This window comes from Chelmon rostratus, chromosome 6, assembly GCF_017976325.1.
Source record: "Chelmon rostratus isolate fCheRos1 chromosome 6, fCheRos1.pri, whole genome shotgun sequence".
NCBI classification, from domain to species: domain Eukaryota; kingdom Metazoa; phylum Chordata; class Actinopteri; order Chaetodontiformes; family Chaetodontidae; genus Chelmon; species Chelmon rostratus.
Genome location: NC_055663.1, coordinates 16,577,372 through 16,601,818, shown reverse-complemented (window position 1 = coordinate 16,601,818; position 24,447 = coordinate 16,577,372). Strand labels below are relative to the sequence as shown.

General features: G+C 43.2%; 1 protein-coding gene across 2 annotated transcripts in view; it reads left to right on the top strand.

The window, feature by feature from the left end:
• Positions 1-12,128, top strand: part of tln2b (talin 2b) — a 47,872-nt gene extending 35,744 nt beyond the window's left edge. For both annotated transcript variants that reach the window (XM_041938228.1, XM_041938229.1), the window contains 11 exons: positions 360-485; positions 1,996-2,112; positions 2,685-2,870; positions 3,332-3,439; positions 5,354-5,459; positions 6,717-6,841; positions 9,081-9,206; positions 9,308-9,370; positions 9,444-9,626; positions 10,725-10,850; positions 11,536-12,128. In XM_041938228.1, coding sequence (XP_041794162.1) covers positions 360-485; positions 1,996-2,112; positions 2,685-2,870; positions 3,332-3,439; positions 5,354-5,459; positions 6,717-6,841; positions 9,081-9,206; positions 9,308-9,370; positions 9,444-9,626; positions 10,725-10,850; positions 11,536-11,664 — 1,395 coding nt within the window. In that variant the 3' untranslated portion in view covers positions 11,665-12,128. The remainder of the gene's footprint in view (positions 1-359; positions 486-1,995; positions 2,113-2,684; positions 2,871-3,331; positions 3,440-5,353; positions 5,460-6,716; positions 6,842-9,080; positions 9,207-9,307; positions 9,371-9,443; positions 9,627-10,724; positions 10,851-11,535) is intronic.
• The last annotated feature ends 12,319 nt before the right edge of the window (positions 12,129-24,447 follow it).

Below are 24,447 nucleotides of genomic sequence, written 5' to 3'. Positions count from 1 at the left end.
GCCCTTTTATTTTCTAACAATGCTCAGTTATTACTTTTTGATTCAGCTGCACAGAGCTTTAACCAGCCATTATAACCCTTTATCACTGTAATATTAGTCATCTACAATGAATGTCTTCTGTCTTTCTGTACACCCACCATTAGATTCTCTGTGTAATTGCAGTTTCATCTGATATACATTGTGTCTTCTCTCTCTTTCCCCTGTGTGTATGCCTCTATCTCTGCCCTCTGCTAAGTCTGAAGTATCATGACTAGGTGGGAGTGATAAGGGCTGCAGTGTTAAATCCTCTCCCCGGGGTGCTACTGATAAACCTATACTCTGACCATTGTGCCGTATTGATACCAGCCCTATCTCCTCAGGTGGTTCTGATAAACGCGGTGCGGGACGTGGCCAAAGCTCTGGCCGAACTCATCGGTGCCACCAAATGTGCCGCCGGCAAGCCAGCCGATGACCCGTCCATGTATCAGCTGAAGAGCGCCGCCAAGGTGAAGGAATGGGCCGCTCAAGCCAATCACTGTCATATCTGGTTTAGATCGAATTGATTTCAGCAACGCGAGTCCTCAATTTATTATCCAACATATGCATCCTCACTGAGAGGAATGCATGCAGGCGTGTATTCTGCAAACACTCCCTTTGTATTGTTGCTATGTTTAGTTTGACGTATCTGGTCGCACAAAGTGAACTTTTCTCAAAAGAAAGATGTGACACTTCTTATCTGGGTTTGTGAGGTATTCTCTTTTTCTGTCATATTTGTATGTGGGGCTAGACCCATCACCAAGATGTCCTTTGTGTGCGTGAGAGAGAGGGTTGGTGTGCTTTGCTGAGATCTGTAGCCGCAGGACTTTCTGTATTGTGACCGTTGAGACTATAGCAGAGCAAGGATTTGAATCAACTTGACGGTGAGGACCTGATCTAAGTACAGCTCAGGCTCACAGTTCTATTTGTCGTGTCACGTCAGTTTTATTTACATAGCTCAAAAACACAGGTTTGTCTCCAAGGGCTTTACGATCTATTGTTAGACCCTCCTTTTGGGTTGAAAAAACTCCACATAGAAAACTTTAAAGGTGAGACAAATTGGCAAAACCTCAGAAAAAGCAGCACATGAGGGATTCCTCTGTGAGAACATACAGAAATACTGTAGGTGGCGTAAGAGCAGAGCAGAAGTAGGAGAGACAAAGTTATGATATGAAATAAAGTAAAGTTATAATGTAAAGTGCACAGAAAGTGTAATATACATCAAGTTCAGTATAATATAAAGTAAATGTTTCCACAACAACTTCCAGATGATTTTGATCATCAAACCATCATCTGACCCTTTGCATCTAACAGCTGTGGCCGCTGCGACAGAGAAACCGAGATCAAAGCACACTGTATTTGCGTCAGTGACAGAGCCCCAGACACCCCCCGACCAAAGATTAGCTAGTCTTCTGCAAACTTCCTCGTATTATTTATTTCTTTTTCTCACAACTATCATCCCAAGCACGGCATGTAACTCTAACTGTTGCATGGGGTTTCTTATGTTTTCTCATCTAAATGGAATCGGGGCCACCCATGGAGCTACTTATGTTGACAGATTGTTTCTGTTCCTCCAGCATATGGTGACCTCCAAATGGGACCCTCTCAAACTCCTGGCGCTCAAATTCCTAACTTACTAATGTACACGTGAATGCGGCACACACTGAACTGAATGTGTCGTCATGAATGAAACTTGAAATTGTGGGGGGGTTTTCTATCCGAGGCATCAGTGAGTAAACTGATGGTAAATCAGCCTCTTTTAATTTGAAATAACTCCCTGTCTCCTCTCATGTCAGCAGCTGATGTCTTCAATGTTCATTAGACAAGCACCTTCAACACATGTAGCCATTATTCACCTTAATGGAATCAGTGACAGAGGAGGCAAAAATAATTTTGTAATGTAATGTTGTGCAGCTGAGGAGAAAGAGCTCCACCTGCTGGTTTCCCTATGAGCCTCATCATCTCCCCTTTCTTCGACAGGTCATGGTGACCAACGTGACGTCTCTTCTGAAAACGGTGAAGGCGGTGGAGGACGAAGCGACTCGCGGGACGAGGGCACTGGAGGCCACCATCGAGTGCATCAAGCAGGAGTTGACAGTAAGAGCGCCTCACAGGCCCGAACCTCTTCTTTACGGCCAGTCAACTGGTGAGACGCAGCCTCGCTGCGAAGCTGGCTCAAACAGGGTCAGAGATATCTGTGTCTATTATTCTGAACAAAACAGGGGAGCTTTTTGTTCTTTTTCCTTTATTATCTGTCCAGCTCTTTTCCTTCCTCCTTCCCTCTCAGCCCCTGCAGGTTTCTCACAGCTCTTATCAGGCCTTGTGTAGCAGGTGCAGGCAGAGTGAGAAAGGAAGATTTCAAGAGCTCGTTTTTTTTTTGTAATTTGCTGCTAATCCTTATCGGAGGACCCCCTAGCCCGAGAGGAGGCTTTACCAAGAGCTGCAGCCAAGCCAAACTCAACACAGTCTACCAAACAACCGCTTTTACTGCTACCCATATGAATATGTCCTGTCCTCCTCACTTGTTTACACTTTCTGCTGCTATACAGAGTCCATGTGGTCTTTTCTGTGTCTTCTCTGAGAACCCTCCCATCTGTATTAACATATCTGAGCCCCTGCCACCCCGCCTATATCCAAATATAAATGCTTGTGGGTCTTCATCATTTCAGGTGTTCCAGTCCAAGGACGTCCCAGACAAGTCCACCACGCCCGAGGAGTTCATCCGCATGACAAAGGGCATCACCACAGCAACGGCCAAGGCAGTGGCTGCAGGCAACTCTGCTCAGCAGGAGGATGTGATCGCCACTGCCAACCTGAGCCGCAAAGCCATCTCTGATATGCTGACTACCTGCAAGGTGCTAATCCACACCGCCCTGCCAGAACTGGCCTCACACAGACATCACCGGGCTGCCAGCAAACATGTGAGCCCAGCCTGCTGAGAGCAGATAGGACGTTAGAGCCTAGTCTGCTTTATGGCTGCTCCCGCCGGTAGTGACTCAGTCACTTTTCAAAGTCGTGCAGCGAAGCATCAGTCAGGATGTCCTTTAGTGGCTGTATAGCACTTGTAACGAGACACAAACAGAAAGAATACAGAGCGCTGCAGGCACGCTGTTAAAGATCAGGGCGTTACAAATAAAGTGAAGGATTAGAGGTTTTATTAGCTCTGAATTTGATTGGCACTAGATACTGTTCACATCCACGCGCAGAATGGTGTAAAGGCTCTTCCAGACTTCACAGAGCATATTTCCACTTTAATATCAGGACCTGTGTTAAATCTTAACCTGCCACTGGGACCAATTTTTGTGTCCTTTTCCAGCAAGCAGCTTTTCACCCAGAAGTGAGCGAGGAATTGAGGAGCAAGGCGCTGCAGTACAGCTCTGAGTGCACCACCGGCTACATCAACCTTCTGGAGCAAGTGCTGCAGGTGAGGATGAGGCAGTCACATGTCTCATACATACAGGATGGAGGTGACTGTGTGTGTGTAGCAACAGTGTGGAAATGTGGATCCTGATATTTACTATTACCATGTGAGGTTTACAGGTCTTATCTGCAGTATTAAATCTGCTGATGCTTGAAAAAAACGTTGCCGGCTTCCTGCCAGTCATGCTTGTGTTTGCTGGAGCATCACCTTAACTTAAAGAATGAGGCTGGTGATATTCCGTTTTACTTATTGTCAGCGGAGATACCAAAACCAACAATAAAGTGATCCTCCTAACAAGTATTATCTGTGCAGCAAAAGCCTGGTGTAGTTTATGCCTCTGTGCCACAGACCTCTATTGTTGTCCAGAAACTATTAAAAACACATAAATGAAATGAGCTGCACTGTTTCACTGGGCGACTGGAGCACTCTAGTTTATGTCAGACCAATCCCACATACTGTACACCGCGCTGCTGCTGTAAATACTCACAAGTGCACCAAATGTGTATTAATCCACTGAAAACAGTCCCTAACAAATGCACTATTTAGTGCCGTTTGAGTAACATTTGCTGAAACCTACAGTGCTCGGCTGTGTTTGGAAATTCATCCGCCGCTTATAAAAATGAACTATAAACTGTATTGTTCACCTGTTGTAAAACTCTCATGGCCTTGACTGCGACAGTCCACATTGTTAGCTGTTTTCTACGGGCTTGTTGTCAATAAGGAAAACACTGGACATAGTCAGCCTTACCCTTGAAAGAAGGCCTCATGAATGATTGCCAGCAGTCACCAATGAGACACAATGACACAGCTGAAAACTTGCTTTATTCCCACCGTCTGCTGTATCTGTCGGTAACCACGTGCATCTGGAAACTCATCTTTTCATATCTGTACCTCCGCAGAAGCTCAGACTGAATTTCTGAGCACCTCGGTGCATAAATCTGCACATTAATCAGCAAAATTTATTTTCATTAAATTCCTTCGTTCATAACAACACTACCCCCGTGTCACAGGAAGACAAGTGTGTTGACATGTAACAATGGCTAATTAATGTATTAAGTAGCTTAATTAATCATTTCACTTGAATAATTAGTCACAGGTACATCATGTTGTTTCTGGCAGGACGTTGGGACACTGAAAGTACCTGATGTCATAATTTCTGCTCTTAATATGAAGAGTGTGCTGTCACCTCTTTGCCCGTCAACCAGCTGCTCAAGCAACAAAAGAACCAAATGTGAAAAGTAGCCGTTGATTACCTAAAAAGTCCATAAGAAAACTACAGCGAGCTCAGAGGGCTGCACTGAGAGTATAAACTAAAACAAGGAAAATGGATCACATTATGCCACCGCTGCACCGGCTACCCGTGTCTTTTCAAATTGATTTTAAAGTTCTCTTACTTATTTATAAAGCTTTAAATGACCTTGCTCCCCCCTCCATCAGAGATTTTTATTTCATTTTATGGTCCAGCTGGATCACTGAGGTCCTCCACCACTTTTCTTTTAAATGTTCCTTATGTGTCCCATAAACGCAGCGGAGAGGGTGCCTTCTGTTTTTATGCCCCCAAACTGTGGAACTCACAGCCTCTCAGTATTAGAATGGCAAACTCTTTTTAATCATGCTGTTTATTTGGAGTAATGTTGCAGCCTTGGTTTGAATCATTGATTTTTACATTATTTTTGTTCCTGGTAACATTTCATTGTTTTATTGCTGCAATTTTTTTGTCTTGTAAAACTGTATTTGTGGTTTGTTTTTGCTTTTATTTCTTGTCTGTGTGAAGGACTTTGGTCTGCATGTTATTACTGTACGACAGGTTACATTTTGGAGCGGGTGCCGCTTCCTTGTTCGTGAAGCTGTGAAATAGCAAAGCTAACACTCTCTTTTAAAACTGCTCGAGTACCGTCCGCATTCTTGTATTCTCAGGTGCTGCAGAAGCCCATGTCCGAGCAGAAGCAGCAGCTGGTCGTGCACTCAAAGCATGTGGCAGCGTGTGTGACGGAGCTCGTCCAGACAGCTGAGGCCATGAAGGGTGAGGCCACACACACTGCCGATACACGCCGTCACACACGCTTACACGACGCAGACGAGCAGAAAGTTTGGCCTGACAACCTTTAGTTACCGGTGACCCCGTTCTGGCTGATGCGAGGATTATATGGACCATTTAACACACACATGAAAGTCCTGTATGTTTATTATTCTGACCGTTTATGGTACCTTATGAAGCACCATAATGTTGTTTTATTCTGCGCTTGTGCGCTGTCCAAAAATTGTTGGCATTCAAAAATGGTTGCAAGACATTATAGCTGCTGTAGTGGAAAGCTGAAACTGCAGAATAAACTCATTTTGAAGCAAGGGGACTCCCATCAGGAGCCAACTCAATTTGATAAAATGTAAAAAAAAAAAAAAAAAAAACATGATAGGATTGTGGAGATGTTAGAGATTAGTCAAAGGACTCCTAATCCTCTTGAATGAATAATGATATTGCGTTATTGAGTCAAGCCACCAAACCTGTCTGCCTCCATAATAAACACAGGTCATGAAAATCACTTGAGAATATTGAAATCGTACCGCAGAGTGATTGCCGTGCAAATTGTTCCAAATTAAGCTCTGTAGGTTGGTTATGACACAGACGTGGCAGAGTGTTTCCGCTAGAAGCTGCACTGCTGCATCTGACAGGAGTAATAGATTGTGTTTGGATGAGAATTAGATTTCAGCGTATAGCCCGAGACCCAGCGGGGCTATCCACTTCACCTCTCTAATGTCCCATGTGCTCTCTCTCCCTCTCTCTCCTCGCTGCCTCAGATGGAGGTAAGTGGGATATGGTGTGTATTGTTCCTCCAGATCACCTTTCATAGAGTCAGAAAGGGGTAGAGGAGTCAGATGGGGTGGGGGTGCAGAACAGATTTCCCCTGAGCTCAACATAATCTATGGAAACATCACTCCATCTGCTTTACCAAGCTGTTCCCAAACAGCTCCGTTTTATGGGCACTTAAAAACCTATAAAAAGACAATGATCCATCAGATGTGCATTTCTTCTAACTTTTAGTTTATTTAACTTTGAGGCATTGCTGTCACACTGCAAACAGCTATTTGGAGTGCGTAGAGCTTGTGAGCTTTGCTGCAGCATCTCGGTGGATTGTGTGAATGAGTGCACGAAAAATGGCCGAAGCATAGTTTTACGTAAAATAAAATGCTATCACCAGAATTATTCCACTGTTTCTTCTGTGAGTCTGTGTTGGAAACTCTTGCGATAACCAGCATCTGGGCATGTGATGTTCCCGCTCAGGATCGGAGTGCGTGGACCCTGAGGACCCCACTGTCATCGCCGAGACCGAGCTACTCGGAGCAGCGGCGTCCATTGAAGCTGCAGCCAAGAAACTAGAGCAGCTGAAACCCAGAGCCAAGCCCAAGGTACAGGTGCCCCTCTCAACCTTTCCCACCCACACAAACCCACGCACAGCTTTTTGCCATTAATCAGCAGGGAGACGATGTGGGCCAAAGGTAGGAAAAGGTGACCCTGACTTTGAAGTGGAGTCATCTTTTTTTTTTTTTTTCAGCGACTGAGCTGCTATCTCGATGTCATTAAGGGAAAGAAATGTTTACGCATACCATGTCGACTCAGACAGCTGGTCCGGTGAGCCAGCATATGATGCTCGGAAAACTTTCTTCAGAGGTACTTTTGGACGTTATTTTGAGTTGTGTTGCCAGGAGACGCAATTACACCGCTGGGCCCTCAAGCTTATGTTGGAATGAGTTCAAATGTGTGATGAACTGTTGTGACCCTTTCCGAAGGAGGGGGGCCTCTGTCTTATTGAACTTATTTCCTTTGTTTTATTGCAGTCATTTCTAAACTAAACTGAGGGAGGCTTTTTCAGCCTGTTGTTCATCTGCCCCCTCGCTGCGGTATTGCCTAAAAAACAAAACCACTTTACCGCATCATACGCAATAAAAATAGGCGAAACACGGGAGATGGTGGTGACGGCGCTTTCGGAAAGTGAAATTACTCTCGTGTTGTTCCGTGCAATGCAAGGTTGTGTTTGTGGTGTGCTACTGCATGACTGTGTTGTTTGTTGATCTGTCTCTGGAGACTGGATAGTTGGATACTAGTGCTCTTCCTTCTGTGCCTGTAGTGCTTTCCCCCTTTTCTATACCTCTTCCTGGACACAACGTGACTGTCGGTTCAAGCCTCTGCCTGTGTGATAAAACAGGAAAGCGTGCTTAGGCTACCCCTGTTTTAATAAAGACCATATAATACTCTGTCTCATACTGTAATTCCACAGCTACAGACTGCATTCATGAGGACCTTTATGAAAGGGGATTAGTGAGTGAAAGGCTTTTCCTTTTTTTAGGTGTCAGTGTCTCCCTCTAGTGATCTAATAGGATGCGTGCCTCACCAAGTAGCATGTAAAGGGGGAACACCACTGAACTGTTTTTAACTCTCGTGAGGACATTTAGTCTTATCCGTGCTTAACTATATTCAGAAACTAGCAAACATAAAGGCCCAGTTTTTGCACATGTGCACACGTTATTATTATGCAGTCCACAAAGTAGTTTCAGAGGGCCATATTTTATTTTTTGTAACTATGATAATGTTCTGCCCTGAGTTTATTACTGAGACGGAGCTAACAAACTGTCACATGGCATTAAGCTGCCCTGAAGTCTCTCATATAGTCCCGCATATTCAGAAAGGGTTTATTTGTCTAAAACAGCTTCTTCTTCCTCCTCTTTACTCCCTCCCCTCTCCGCTCCTTCGTCCCTCCCTTCTTCGTCTAAGGAGAGAGGGCTCTCCTGCTCCCAGCATGCCTCCTTGCCTTGACCGCCCTCCCCGCCCCATCCCACCCCACCCTCTCTGAGCCGTTGTAGACCTGGAAGCCTTCTCTGCAGGGCTCTGTCTGATATGTTTGATATATTAGGTTGTTATTCAGTCCAACTATATATCAAACATATTCCTACAGTGTCCCGCCCTGTCTCCAGCCACGTGTGCCTTATGTGTTTATGGAGGTCAATCACATGCTGTTGACTGCTGAGGCAGAGATGGCCGCTTGTTTGCTGTCTCTGAACCGATGCACTGTGATCTTCATAACGGTATTTAGTACAGGTTTGGGAAATGGGACGTTGTATCCTGCTGCCAGTCTGCTATCGCTGAAAAATAATCATTTTTAACATTATGCTCACAGCTGTAGCCACTGTTGAGGGCACTGAGGTCACACACTCAGTATTTTTCTGGGATTGTTTTAATTTTAGAAAGGTGGAGGAGGTGACAGTTTAAAAAACAAATATTGAAACTGCATATTTTATAGGCTGATTCCAGTATTTTTTTTAATTTTCTATATGTAGCTTGTGCTTATTTTAGGCCTACTAATAAATAATAGATAAATGATGGTACCACTTTCACTAGACGTTTATTCCTGGCAATGTAGAAAAGACTTTGAAGCAGCATTTAGACCATCATGTCGGGGAGTAGAATTCACAGAAAAAGCAGCTGAACAGTTAATAGTTAAAAATCCACATAGTAGATCATGACTCATGATCCTAGTATAAAAGCCAGGTTACAGCCCCGGCTGACCTGGCAACACACTCATAATGATCTTTTATTTTTTGTAGGATGCTCTAGCTGTGAGTCTAAATTAATATGTGGTTTTACTTACAGCAGGCGGATGAGACGCTGGATTTCGAGGAGCAGATCTTAGAGGCAGCAAAGTCCATCGCTGCAGCAACTAGCGCGCTTGTTAAATCTGCATCAGCCGCTCAGAGAGAACTGGTGGCACAAGGCAAGGTCGGTCAACACACCTACGCAGACACTCAACAAGATTCTACGCGTGGCGACTAATGTAAAACAACACGCACATGATGTTTTTTACCCAATGTCTGCCTCAGGTGGGATCCAATCTCGCCAATGCAGTGGACGACGGCCAGTGGTCTCAGGGCCTCATATCAGCTGTAAGTTGCTCAAGCTTGAAAACTTTTTCTAATGACTGTGCAAGCTGTTGTGTGACTTTGCCGCTTGCCGTAGGCGCGCATGGTAGCGGCAGCCACCAGTAACCTGTGTGAGGCGGCGAACGCCTCAGTGCAGGGCCACGCCAGCGAGGAGAAGCTCATCTCCTCAGCCAAACAGGTCGCAGCCTCCACGGCTCAGCTGCTGGTGGCCTGCAAGGTGAAGGCTGACCAGGATTCTGAAGCCATGAGGAGACTACAGGTAACATGGAAACTCCACCTTTATTTGTCAACCTTTGTTTTACCTTGAAAGAGGAACAACAGTAATGGAGTGCTAAAACTTAAAAAGTGACTGAAGTGATGACAGAGAGTCTTTATGTGCAAATTAAATATATGTATATTTTTTATACCTCATTTTTCTAGTACTATCATTATTACCTTAGTATTGTTATTATTGTTGTTATTATAGTATTAGTATTGGCAGTATTCTAATATTCTATTATTCTTGTTACTTAATGTAGAAAGATAGATATATACAATATACAATAGATATATTTCTATATAGACACTGATATTTATTGTAGCATAATACATATATCTTGCATATGTCATACAGTTTATTATTTACAGTTGATTTATATTGTAATACAGTGTGCATATATATTTTTTATACATATTTTTACACATTCCCGAAGATATTTCTTATTTCCTATTTCTATTTTACTTACTTGTTCTGCAACGGGAGCAACTGCAACTGACCCAGTTTCCCCTCAGGGATCAATGAAGTACTCTGAGTCTAAGTTTCAGGCCTTTTCCAGATTACTACATGTATAAAGTGCACTGTAATAGTATGACATTTTTCCTCATTCTGTTCCGATTAATGGAATGTGTAGGAACAACTTCTTCTGTGCGCGAGTAACGAGATGATGTGAGTTCAGAGAGTTCAAAGGGGTGAAATACTTGATGGGAGGATCTGTATTAAAGCTTTATAAATGAATAAAAACCAATGCTGGCCTCGCCTCACGGCCAAAGACAGCCGGCTGACCTTTTGGTTGAGATGGCAGGGTGGGTGCTGCAGGGATCACCGGTTCTAAACCTTTAAACACATTAATTCCACATTGTTTATTCTGAGTAAGTTGCAGCCTTTGCAGCATCCATTGTCACCTCAAAGTAGAGGTGACAGCTTTTCCCATATCTAACGTCTATATAATCCAAAATAGTACCAAAAAGTACTGTGTAACAATCAGTGGAGTTAAGATTATTGTCCAGCCAGATAGCAATGTATTCATGCTGAGGCAATGTATCCAAAGAAGCTATGTACATGTATATGCATGCTAACTCAAGGATGATCTGTTTGAAGGCTGCCGGCAATGCGGTGAAGCGAGCCTCAGACAACCTGGTGAAGGCGGCTCAGAAAGCGGCATTTGACAAGACTGAGGATGACAGCGTGGTGGTAAAGACCAAATTCGTTGGAGGCATAGCTCAGGTGAGACAAAATCCTGAAACATGTTTATGTGAGACCCGGAATAGAAATGATTCCCATTGTGTGGTTTGCCCTTTTCTCAGAGCGTTTGCACCTCTCGCTCATATGCCAAAATGCCAAATGTTGTTTTTCTGAAATTGTGACGAGCTGCTGTGGATAAACAGCCCATCAGCTTCATTTCAAAGCTGTTTACCAGGTTTACCAGACACCCACAGCTGCAAAGCATCACATCTCTTGAAGAGTTGAGAACTTGCTTCCTTTTCATCTTTGTGAAAAAAATTTAAAAAATGACAGTAATTGAAGAGTGAGTGTCTCTTTTTCAAAACTCCAGGGTGCTGCGGGAAGCTTTGCTTTTCATCTTGATTGACTGAGTTCCTGTCTCAGTCAGCGGTGCAACCCAGCTGGGCATCAGCTTGTCAGTTTTTCCGTCTGACCAGTGAAGCTCATTTTCTCATTGATGTCTGATCATTGTCGCACTGAGGGGATCCTCTCTACTGTTATTCATTTTCAGCTGAAAACAGTGTTTAAATCTGACCGATGAACCGCTAATGCAACAATAAACCACATGCAATCCAAAAACTGTGAGCTGAGCACCGTGCTGCTATTGCTTTCCCATATCGAGTTATGCACAGGAATGGGATTATGAGCAGAAGGCACGTTTCCTGTCACCTGTTCCCATTCTCCTCAGATCATTGCGGCTCAGGAGGAGATGCTGAGGAAGGAGCGCGAGCTGGAGGAAGCGAGGAAGAAGCTGGCTCAGATCCGACAGCAGCAGTACAAGTTCCTGCCCAGCGAGCTGAGAGAGGACGAGGGCTGAGTGGCTGCGCGGACGTGGATGTGCGCCGCGCCGATGAGACCCTCACGTCATGGGGAGCTGTTGCCGATGTACGATCGGCTGCTTTACTCTCATATAACCGAGGAATATACCGCACTTGAAACAGGCCTGTTTGGTGAGAAAAACAAGTGCCTGTGCTCTGTAGTGTATTTTTGTGTGTGTATGTGTGCGTGTGTGTGTGTGGCGTATGTATGTATTTGTCAGTGACGGCATAGACATTCAGAGTTCAACATGGAGAAAGGTGTCACTATAAGAAAGTGGAGTTGTATGATAAACGTATTGTTGCTTTGTGAGTGTTACTGCATCATGAGCATTTCTGACTGTTACAATCACGAATCGAAAGACGTAACGAAAGCAGAAATATAATCATTGAATGTTCTATAATTGTTGAAGGTTTAGAGCAGTTAGAAATGAACCGATGATATCTCTGCAACCGGCAGAACAGATCTAAGGGTCCATGGGGGGGTGGGGGGGTGCCTCATTTCACCACTGGCTTGCATGCACCATAATGTCTATACATATCAATGAAGCTACTAACCAATAGAGTAGTGTAGAGTGGAAAGGCACTTGTATTTTACTAATAAAAATGTGAACTTGGGGTTTGCTGTCAAACCAGCAAATCTTTAGAAATCAAGGTTAAACTATGTTGTTCAGCTTGATGCCAAACAATGAGAGCTTCTGATTGGACTAAATGTCAAAAAAATCAAATAACAGACCCCTAGCCAACACTAGCTATAAAGATATTTATTCTTGACTTTTTTTTTTTTTTTAAGAATCTAGTTCTTAAAGAGCAGACAGGTGTGATCTGTGTTATTCCCAGAATCTGGACTATATGTGACCAAATACGTCATGCTGCTTGTACATCATGTCACTTCCTGTAACCCCGGCAGTTCCCCCTTCGCGTACACAGAGCTGTGTAAGGAATATATGTTTACATCATTTGTCACGCTTGTTCTCTCCTGTCTTCATGTTTTCAATTCCTCTCCCCGTTAACACTGGCCAGATTCTGTTCGGGTTCCCACTGTACTGAACACACACACACACACACACACAAACACACACAGATAGATACAGCTGTTCTCCACCAGTCACTGCCCTCTCATGGTAAAGGCATTTTCACTTCAGACTGACAGTCTATAGCAATACATCACACTGAATATTCTAGCGAAAAACAGTAATGAGAGTCTGCGCTGTCATATGATTGGTCGTGTGCAATGATATTTGGCTTCGGGCTCTTAAATGAAACGAGCGTACATTATGCACTGAAGTAGCTCATACACATACGCACTGAAGAATGCGATTTAAAGCTTACGTTGTTTCAAATGTAGGACGTTCTCCTAACAAACCAGAAGGAAATAGAGTCTTCTAGGTCTGATTGAGGAAACTACCGTAATTCAATGATTTTTTTTTTTTTTTTTTTGCTTTAGTATATTAATGTATAATATATTGGAAATTTGAAGCACTTCATCTCCTCAGTCTGTCCGTGCCAGTGTCAGGACTGCATTGTGAACTAGTGCCTTACTTGAGTCTGCCCTGCGAGCAGCTGAAGATCAGGCCGGGTGGGAGCCTGAGCCTTGTCCTCTCTGGATCAGAACAATATGCCAGTCTAATCCCCATCGGGGTCTTAATAAACTGTCACCTTGTCCTTTGCCATACGTTACAATGCCTTGGCTGGGGCCAACTTGCCTACAGTGGTATAATGCTGATATAAAAGGGCGTCTGTGGATACTGTAGGATTTAGAGACCATATCAGAAGACTAACACTAGACTGCATTCCATGAGCATGTGGCAATTTGTGTTTGAAGTTGAGAAACTGTTGAAATCATTATGCCAAGTCCCTCTCAAAAGTTGGACTAAATAACTCCCTTGTTTCATTGTCTAACCACTAAAAAAAACATACGTTTTTATCAGTAAATGTAAGAATTACCCTGAATTGTATTGTCTAACTGATTTGTGAGTATTAACGGAAATAGAAGTTACTAGCTCTGTTATGAATAGGTGTTGTGCTTTCTTTAACAGACCGCGTTAGTTTTATGATTTGATGCTGTATGTATAATATTTATCTGGTCACAAAAGTATTTTTTGTATTCACCAAAAATAAAGAGTTTCAAACAACCAGCACCGTTCACGTTATTTTGTCCCTGCTCGTATCAGTGCATGCAGTCAACAGATGATGCCGCATTCTTTCCAGCAGGTGTCAGCATTCTCCTTCACAGCTCTTCAGTCAGAGGGGTCAGTGGATGTTTGGAGAAATATGTTCTAGTGGAAGGATTGGCAAAGTTAGCCAGACCAAATATGGACATAGTGGATGTGCTTTTTTTCTCTCCTCTCCTGGTTCACAGACCAGACCTTGAAGTATGCAGTGATTCCCGTTTAGATATTTTGGTTCACATTAATTGTGCTCTCTGGGTTTCACAGCTGAAACCTTTTGCAGGGTCGATGAGAAGCAGCCCCATGTTGACTTTTTGTTGGTCTGCTCCGGGTGATAAGACAGACTTGAACTTGATCTTGGCCTCTTTTTTTTTTTACTCAGGTGGTACAGTCTGATGCTGATTTCACACTGAAGCTGATCCTCTCAGAGAGCGTATGAGGGCAGAGTGTGTTGGTTTGAGGTGGCCGGCACAATGCACTGACTCGTCCTAATGAACACCATATTTGGCTGTTTGAGTGTTTTGGTCTCATGCAAGGCCAGGCCACACAGTGGAGAGGGGAAACTGAAGCCATGTGTTTAAATGGGAGTGCCCATCTACGACTCACCCTCTCTCTCCCTTCAGTCCTGTGAGGACCAGGAGGATGTTCGTCTGGTTAACTCTGGTGTATGTATGTATGTTTGTATGGAGTTGTCAAAACCTCAGCAGATGAATGATGCAAAGCAGAGATGTGGTCTCTTATTGTACTGAACTTCATGATTTGAGACTAATTAGTGAACCTCTCTGTTACAGCAAGTTTCCACAAAGGTCTTGCATTTATGTTTTTTTCTTCTGCAAAGTATCCAGCACCATGGTCAGCATGATGGATGACATGAAAGATAGAACAATTTTAGGCTTAGGGTTTCATGCACTCAGCAACCCCTCTTTTCACTATATCTATTTCTCAAACTCTCTTTGTTTTTCATTAAATAGGCTTATGTCATATGTCATTTTCCTGCATATGGAAGAATTGGATGGACTCCAGATGCACCTTGTTGACACAAGGTTTAATTTCTTACAGTGTGGCATATGTCATTCACTCCTTAAATCAAAATTACAGGCTTTTCCTTTTTTTTCCCCACCAAACAGCCCATGACACAAACAGTAATCCTTAGCATCAACAGCATACATCTCTGGCATCCTAAACGTCTCGTTCCATGCCTAATCCCCACAGCCTGGCAGCCATTTAGTTCAGGCTTTGTTCCACGCTCAAGTTCTCAAAAATGAAGCCACGCTAACCCGTGGCTAAACCAAATGACACTGGGTCAACCCTCCACTTTCATGGTTTCGGCACTAACCTACAGCATGCTAAATTAGCCACGGCAGAGCAACCAGAAATGCGCTTGGCTCACGCTGGCTTCTTATATGCATATGTTCATATGTTTTCCAGTGTGGACATCAGGGTTACTGTATGCTCACAAGTGATACTGTGCAGGAATGGAGTCAAGGCTTGTGCTAAGAACAGCGTCACTGAAACTGAGAGTTGTCGCACTGGAGAGCTATGCAGCCACTTATAGCATGTTAATAATACTCCTTGAAATTTCAGTGTTTATCACTTTCTTAATTTGCCTTTAATGTTGTATTAGTACTCTAAACAGTGGTGAGTTCTTTATGTGTGAAGAAAAATGGGCATAAATCTCTCTATAAAAGAAACCTGCATGTGAACTGACTTGGAAGATGTATTTTTTCTTAGGAACCCAGGCTAAAATTACAAAACAGGTTGAGAGGGCATCATGGTCTTTTACAGCGTAGAGAGGGAAACTGCCTTAAGCCAGTTTTCTTCACTTCTAGAGAAAAGTGATGGAAGAGGAAGTGAGGTTTGGAAAAAATGCACATCAGGAAAGGCTTTTGGGGTTTTGGGCTGGGCTATTTGTCCAAAGCATGCTACTGAAACTTTCATTTTCCTACAACATCTCAATCTCACACGGTCTTTTCTCTCACCGAGAGCAGCTCGGGGCAACGTGAGAGCTGTTCTCATCCTGTGTCCTTTTTGGCTGCTTTCTAAACACACCTTTTCTTCAAGATTTGAATGAAAGTCTACATTTTTCTGTGTTTATAATCCTACTTAGATTGATTGATGTCCACAATTGAGTGGTGAAGGCTAAAGAAGGGGTTCAACTGCGTTCCAGCAGCCACCTCAAGCCAAGAAATGTCCAGCTCGCCCAAGCTGATAAAACAGTGGAAACCAGCATTGTTCACGGCTTGAATGGCTGTAGTCAACGTCTGGCTTCAGTTCATTTTGTCAGGAAGTTTCACATAACCCAGACCCAAAGATGGTACGGCAGGGAGAGAGAGTAGAAGCAATTTAACAAACTGCAAAGGATTAATTACTAAAACCTCCCAGAAATTTCCATCCAGCTTCCTTTTTCTCTTTGTTTATGTTACCTTTTCTGTATACGAACGGGAGTGAACCAGCTATTCTGTCTGTCCTTCAGCGAGGCTCTTCATGTTGAAGGGATGCTGCCAGTGTGAAGTGTGCATGCGTCTGGACTTTGCGTAGACACAATTGCACTGTGTTGGTAATTAAATGCTCTTAAAGGGTTTAAGAAAAGAAACACGGCGTACTAAAGCAGTGGCTTGATGATTGTGTTTAAAGGATACCTGTTGTTTACTCATACTCACACAGCGCCCCTCTGCCTGCTCTGCGCTCCCTAACGTAAACCTGGGCGACAGCAGCTGATGGATCTAAGAGAGCCTTTAACTCAGGTCTGGAGCACATGACTATTTTAGGTCATCAGCGGGGATCTCCCAACATGTTGCCTTTATAATGTATCCACTGTACAGCCTCTGATTGAATGGGAATAGTAGATTGAATGATAATAGTAAACAGAATCTGTAGAGAAGACTTCTGTGCTTTCAGACCTGAGAACTAGTTACTGTCTATGTGCTGTGATTTCACTGAGTTAACACCTAAGAGGTTACAGTAATATTGCTCCTAATGATGTAGAGGTTGATTTCATGATTTAAAAGTTAATATCAGACAGATATTTATTAGATGACAGTCATCTGATCCCACTGGGGGGATTTAGAGTGAAAACCATGACAGATTTCATCAATTTCCATGAGACACATGGGTGGTGCTTCTACCATCTGTGAAATATGTGAGCTAGTTGTAGTCACCTTCAGAGTGTCCATCCTCTCCCGGGTGACGGTATTCGCTGTCTATTTCTCTCATAGCACAGCACACCAGCTCCTTTGGTTATCATGTAAGGAAGGCACAGTATTTCTCAGTCAGCAGTGACAGCAGGGCTATATTGGGTCTCAGCTGAGACTTAAACCTTGGGTGCTAATTTTGGACACCTCCGCCAGTAACATTAGGAATATCTATTAAACGGCATCGTCTGACTCCGACACACGCTCGCTCTTCCAAAGTCAGGCTTCTCCCAGTGATTGACGGTGATTTTTCTCGGTTTTGTTCGTTCGTGAAACAGCGTAGAGAGTGAGCTGTGGAACAGGGGGAAGCGTCTGTCTCAGACCGTGCTGCCGACTGGAACTGATCCTCAGTGTCTCCTGGGATTTAAGCTGCCTAGAGTGAAATGTAACACTCGTCCATCCAAACCCTCAGTCTTAATAAGGAAACTTTGCTCAACACTCGTTAGATGACAGGCCGCATTTCAGCAGAGAAAAAAAGTCCTTGGCTCCTTTTCTTCTCTCAATCCTGCGGCCTCCCCGCCCTGTATCAAGGCTGAATATACACTCCACTCAGTGCTCAGCACTGATGCCAATTTTCATGAGAGATTTGGTGTGGGAGCAGCCAAAATGATCATTCAGTGTGACTTTAGGCATATCATTAAGTCTTACCGGGACAGTGACTGCAGACTGTCCTCCTTCTGCTGTACTCACTCTGTCAGAGACTCAGCTGATTACCTTTGATGGATCCAAGCAGTGATCAAAAAACATTCTTCACAGTCTTTCCCAGTGGTGGAAAATAATAATGTACATTTACTTAACTTTTACTTTACTTGTGTTTTTCTATTTTTGCTAGTTTATACTCCACCAGTTCCATTTATTCAACAGTTTACTAGTTCTTTTTACAAAAAAAAAAAAGATTCTTATAAAATACAATGCATTGTTTAACCCTTTTAACATCTTGTTGGGACTCTTTGTCACATTTTAAATCTCACTATGTTGCTAGCACTTCAATAAAAGAGTGATTTCCCCTTTAAACTTCTCAGATGCTTTCACTTCAAAGCAGAGTGAGAAAAGCTCGAAAACATGAATACAATTTCTTTTCCAGTCCCTTGTTTTGTTTCATTTTTTCTATCATATCATTCATACACATATTTTTCCAGTGGCTTTCTTACAGTAAAAAATACCATGCGGTGTCCCACAAGGGAGTTGCTTGGGGCCACTGTTATTCTCAAACTTTAAATGATTTACCACATTTTTTAAAATGCAGATGTAGTTGTGGTGTATGTATGTATTCACCAACATTAGTGGAGCTGAGACAGAATCCATATAGTTGTGTAGCATTACTGAATGGGTGAAAATGAACAAACTAGTACATTGCCAGAACTAAATGCATTGTATTTGGAGGTCGAATACACCACTGCACTCAACTTGCCTACGGATGTGATGTCAGTTGAGCAGGTCACTAAAAACCAAATCACTGGGTATTAAAGTAGATGACTTACTGCCTTGCTCTGACCATATTGATCGCATTGTCTCCATGATGGGAAAGGACATTGCTATTATAAGGAAATGTTCTGCATATGTTCTATATTCAGCTATGATTGATGTTGTTAGGTCACTTGTTCTGTCACACCTGCAGTACTGTCGCACAGCAGTCATTTGGTCAAGTGCAGCTGAAAATATCTAAAAAAAACCAACAACAAAGTGTACAGAACAGAGCTGCATGGTTAGCTCTTTGTTGTTGTTTCTGCACAGATGTGTGTGAGATGAACGACCAACTGTGGAGGCTAAATTAAAATCAAGTCTTATGTATTCATGCAAACTGTCATATGGAAAAATACACCACACTTATTCTGTAACACTTAAGTATAGACTGTTTTTTTTGTCTCTGGTAAAGGACACGACAAGTGAGTTGTAGTCAGCTGGTAGTACTGAGTCCTCTTACAGATTACATGATGAGAACTGTTCTGTATGGAGGTTCTTCAGCCTGAAATAGCACCAAACAGGTCAAAAATAGATTCACCTCTATAGCAATCTGTCATAGATGTTATTGGTGTTACAGCAGTTTTGGTATGGGATGGGGATCCAATAAGGAATAAAAGAATATCAGCGCCTCACATTCAGCTTGTGACCCTTAAGAGGGGGCTCAACCCTGAGGTTGAAAACTTTATATGATGTTGTTAGACTCCACTTCAACCACCTTTAACAGTAACATGCCGAGCGCTCAGTGGTGAAATTTATTGTCATACATAATAATATTTCCATACTTTTACTTCAGGTGGTTCAATATGTAACTATTTTGGTATATTTACCAAACAAAAGGATCTGCAAACTTGTTCCACCTCTGGTCCCATTCTGTGGATGGGAATGTTGTGTTCTTTCATAATTACCCTCTTACTGTACTGCATATTGTCATTTCAGACATCCAAGGCCTCAGCTAACCAGACCACACCAGGTGGAAGTCTATTTATTTTCACGTCTGTGCGCTCAGACAGTTGTTTAATGATTGACTTCGCACAACTGTTTTATCTAGCTCCCTCGCTGTGCGGTGAGTCGGAGCCCGACTGGAAAACAGTCACGGCGCCTGATCAAACGCGGGGCCGCAGACAGGCTTCGCTATAAGAATGCAGGTGCCGCAGAGCTGTGGGTTCCTGCGGCATTCCTCGCTGCAGAGAGACCACTGTGACCCAGTCACAGTGAACACAGCCTGTGAGCTTTCAAACAGCCACACAAAACCACACTGGAATGTCTCATCGCCATAGTTTCTCACACACGCTCCACTTGATGGCTTTCCTTCAGCCAGGCTACGGTCATTTTGTGGTTTGAAGTTAGCATCCTTATAAACTTGACTAAAACCTTCACTTTCTCTTTCAAATAGAGAAAACTGGACTTTTTGTTGACCAAAAACTGATTATGAAACCTGATTATTCTCCCTCAGAGAAAGCTTAGATGGATTTGCTTTAAGAGAGGATGCATCAAGAGAAGTTTGCTTGTAGAAAACAAACATAAAGAACGGCAAACTAAGATACTACCATAGAAGTCCAGCATCCTCCTCCGCTTGTCATTGTTTCGTTTCTCGGCGCCGGAGGGCCCTGACAGTCAGGGCTGTAACAGGGAGAACAGTGGCTGAGCTGGAAGTGCATACCAGGAAGTTTTATAGCCCTGTGGAATGGAAAGAAATATCAAGTACGTCTTTGGACCTCACAAAAAGCCCCCGCAACTTAGCCCTCTCCTCTGTCTCCTCTACCTCGCTTACACCAGAGAGCCCATATATGGACACATATATGAAAGATTCTCCCTCTGTGTGCAAACACGGAAACTTCTAGCCCTGTGACATGAGGGGCAAAAGATTGAAGACAAATATTTAAAGAGGGCTATCAACAAGATGCTGGCCAGCTGGGGACTGAGATACCAGCGGTTATTATGCTGCAAGAGGGCGAAGATATCAACAAGTAGTGATTTAGAAAGATCTTTTGACAGCGTCTGATCCCTGAGGGAAGAACTTCTGAGCAGGACACGACTCTGATGCTTCGGAAGCAGTCTCTTATCTTGAGCTGGGAGAAGTCCAACCTGCCTGTAAACAATCATTTGCTCCCCACTTCCCTCTCCACTTGCTTTACTGTGCACAAATAAACACAACAAACATGCAAAAAAAGTGTCGCTTTCCTAAATTGAAGACAGATTTGTGTCGCAATATGTCAGACAGATCAATTTTCTTTTTTAGTTTGTTCCACTACTCGTGCTATGACATGTCAGGACTTTTTTTGTGAATTTAATTTTGCACTGGAATTCTAGCAAGGCGTCCCGCATGATGTTTGAAACGAATCGTGACAGTTCCCCCCGAATGCTTCCTCTCCTCCCCCCTTTTGGTCTACGCTGACTGAGCAGCATCAGATATGGCTGACATTCTTGCCTCTCTGTGCGTCCCCATCTGCAGAGGGGGAACACAAACAAACAGTCTGGGAGGAGCCCTGCCGAGGCCACAAATATTCTTCCATCATCCCACATTTGTGTTTGCAGCGCTGGAAGCTCGAGTTGTTTTCTCTCAATGAGTTGTGGCTGCTCGCATGGTGTCACTGAGGCTCCTCTGCAAACTTTCTTTCTCTTAAACTCGGAGAATTCATTCCAAATCCCAACTTTGACCAAACTATTTGTGCAAGAACAGCAAGCTTTAAAAATTCTTTTAGACATTCACTTTCAGAAATATAGCATATGAAAGAGCATATTTCTGAGTTTTCCCTGAGGTCAGTCTGAGCAGAATTTTTAAAGCACAACAAGGAGGAACTCTATAAAACCATATAAGATTAAAAAAGTTTGTGGCCTACACTGGCCTGTGAGAGATTTATACCAGGTCTTTGACAGTCAGAGAGATGACAGATCCTTTCATTTAACGGCAGCCACTTGTACTGCAGCGTAAACTTGGCACAGGAGGAACGCTACCCATCTTCAATGGAGCACCTGCACCTGAAATATTTGCCCTTCGTACGGCTGGAATTTAACTCCTCAAATGATCAAGCAGGGTGACGTTTGTGAATTTTTAGCAGCTTACACTGCACACACAGTCTCCAGCCACTGAACATAAAGTTTTAATGGAATTACAACTGACCCAGGGACACTTCTGTGTGATTTACACCCTTAATGACAGATTTATCACCGCACGAAACTGTGTGAGTCAAAGTGTCACAGCCTTATTGCAACTATCCATCAAGTAAAATACTGTGGCGGCCTCTGTGCAGTGGTTGCGGTTATGTGTCCACCTGTGCTCACTAATATACCAGTCTGAGTCTTACGACTACCAGTATATGTCAGTGGAACATTGCAGTGAATAAACCCAGCGGCAGTAGGCCATTGACTGGGCTTGGGTTACAGCTTGGGTTGCACCCTCGCGGTACCTCCTCTCCCTTTTTGCTATGCTAAATGATTATGCCCCTGCATGGAGCTATCTAATCCCAGGGGTACCGTCTGAAGGAGCCACGGAGTTCTCTCTATATATATCTGGATGATGTCTGCAGAAATCTTCAGATGGTATTTGACAAGGAACATGCCAACACTGTGCTTCTCAGAGTTTCACTCTGCGCTCTCAACGCAGGGAGGACAGCGACCCTCGCTATTCCCTCGCTGTTCCGCGTCAGGTGCAGTCATGGGAAAATAACCACACATTTCAGAATTATGGAGCTTCACACCAAATGGCACACTTTTGGGAAAGAACAAGCAGTTTTTCTTTTTAGAGAAACTTGCCAGTTTTGCATCAGGCAGACGTTGTGACCGAGCCTCAACAGAGGCCGAGACATGCTTTCTCTTGTAGTAACATTTTAGCCATGAGAGAACCTTAAATGTCTCTCCCAAGGGTCTTCTTACGCAAACATTTCAGGCACACCAGCCAAGCAACGCTCAGCTCCTCCCTTAGGAGTGACTGAGGAGAACCGGACATTCCATATACATAGTGGGTTGTCACTGTAGGCCTAGCAGATTAACTAATACAGTGTTAAAGTATTAGTATTAAGGCGCTTGGAAAGGCTGCTGTGTCGTTTAAATTGGCAAGAGGACAAACTGAGCTAAACACTTCAAGACCCACAGAGTTGGTCTGAGAGGTCAAGGGCACCTCAGTTGTGAATTTCCAAAACACCCATGTGAATTTTAGCTATTTAACATCTTATCTGCCCACTTTTATGTCTCTTTCAAGTCCATATTTACCCATTTTATCACTATAAACACTTTTATGGCCTCCGAGTCGTCTCGTGTTTTAATGTGGTCGTGCATCAATTTTCACAACCTTGTTTATAACTGTGGCCGCCATAAAAGAATCTAACATGGCAGGAAAGTAAAGATAATGATAGCGCAGTGAATGTGAATATGAATTCTGCTCATCTCTGCACCTGTCTCACTCAGCTGTCCCCTCATGTAGACGACTGAATCAGGACACAGGGACGGATCTAGATTCCAGCGCGTCAGAGGATCTCAGATCTGTCCAGAAAATGGGCAACAGTTGTTGGACGGCAGCAGTCAGACTCACTGTATGTTGTGAGGAATGAATTCCTCGTACAGTAAAGATCAGACTGCATCCCCTCAGCTGTTTGCAATAGCTGTTTTAGACACAGACGCAGCCCTCTGAAGACAATAAATTCTTCCTGGCAGAGACTGAGCACAGATGAAAGTGTCGCAAGAGCAAAATCACATTCATTTGTTCACAATTCGTGTTGTTCCTGAGAGAAAGTTCCCTATTTAAGATGTAATGAGTTCTCAAGGTTCAGTCCCAATTCAAATGCTGCGAAATAGAGATGGTAGGACATTGGCTTTCATCAGCTGTTCTGGTGGGAGGCTTTAAAGGCCTTCAGAAGCACTTTTTTTTCCAAAGAGCACAAAATTATACGTTATAGGAGAATTTTCTTTTCTTTTTTTTCACTCAGCGTCCATGAAAAAGAAACTCTCTCTGGAGCTGTGGTGTCTTCAGAACGCCACCACAGCCCCAAAACTGCCTCAAATATTGAAAGACTCTGTTATTGCTTACATCTACTCTAATGAAGAGGAATAAAAGAAAACCTAACTATGCTTCATGTCTTTTAGCTCTGTCTCAGCGTGTGAGGGCCTTTAATTTTCCAACAGGACGAAAGTCAGAAGGCAGAAGCCTTCGATCACGTCTGGAAAGAAGGAGAGATTTGTGACTACTTTAATCAAAGAGAGCACATTGGTCCCTGGGCTATTTTTACTGTGCCAATATGTTAAAAGAAAACATCATAATGGAGCATATTCTCATTCCCAGCATGCCGCAGCAAATCCAGAGTGCCATTACAAACCTCCAGAGTCCATTAAGTGAGAATGCTGAAGATAATTACAGCAAAATCAAGATTCAAATCAAGATCTACTGACATTATGGAAACAAGTAATTAGAAAATATAAAATCTGACTGAAAATATACACAGAAATCTACATTTCCAACTATATGAAGATGTACACGATGTTTGAAGGACATGATGAACATCATAAGCAAACGAGTCAATTCAGTAAAGGCATTTCTGTTCATCTGTGAACTCCCGGCTTTATATATTAATTGAGCTTAAATAACTTTTCACTCTTATGCATGTTGAGAAAAAGAAAAAGAGCTTTTCCAGACATGTGATTCTAAAATAACATGCATTACCAAAGACTGGTTCTGATCCAGAGCAAGAGAAAAGCAGGCAGGAATAAGACCGGCTCTGTGTGACCAATATTTCTCAATGCCAATCACAATTATACACATGCCGGTCCATTACAGCATGGGCTGTCCCGACATTATCTAAATACTTTTCTATTACTGTGGCTGTCAATCAAACACTATGACAAGGCTGATGCCTGTATTACCAGGACTGTACCTGCAGTCACAGCAACATGACGAGAACATTGTAAACACTGTTCCTGTTATCACCAGTCTTTGTTGTAGTCTTGGTCATATTTTATTACTGCTCAA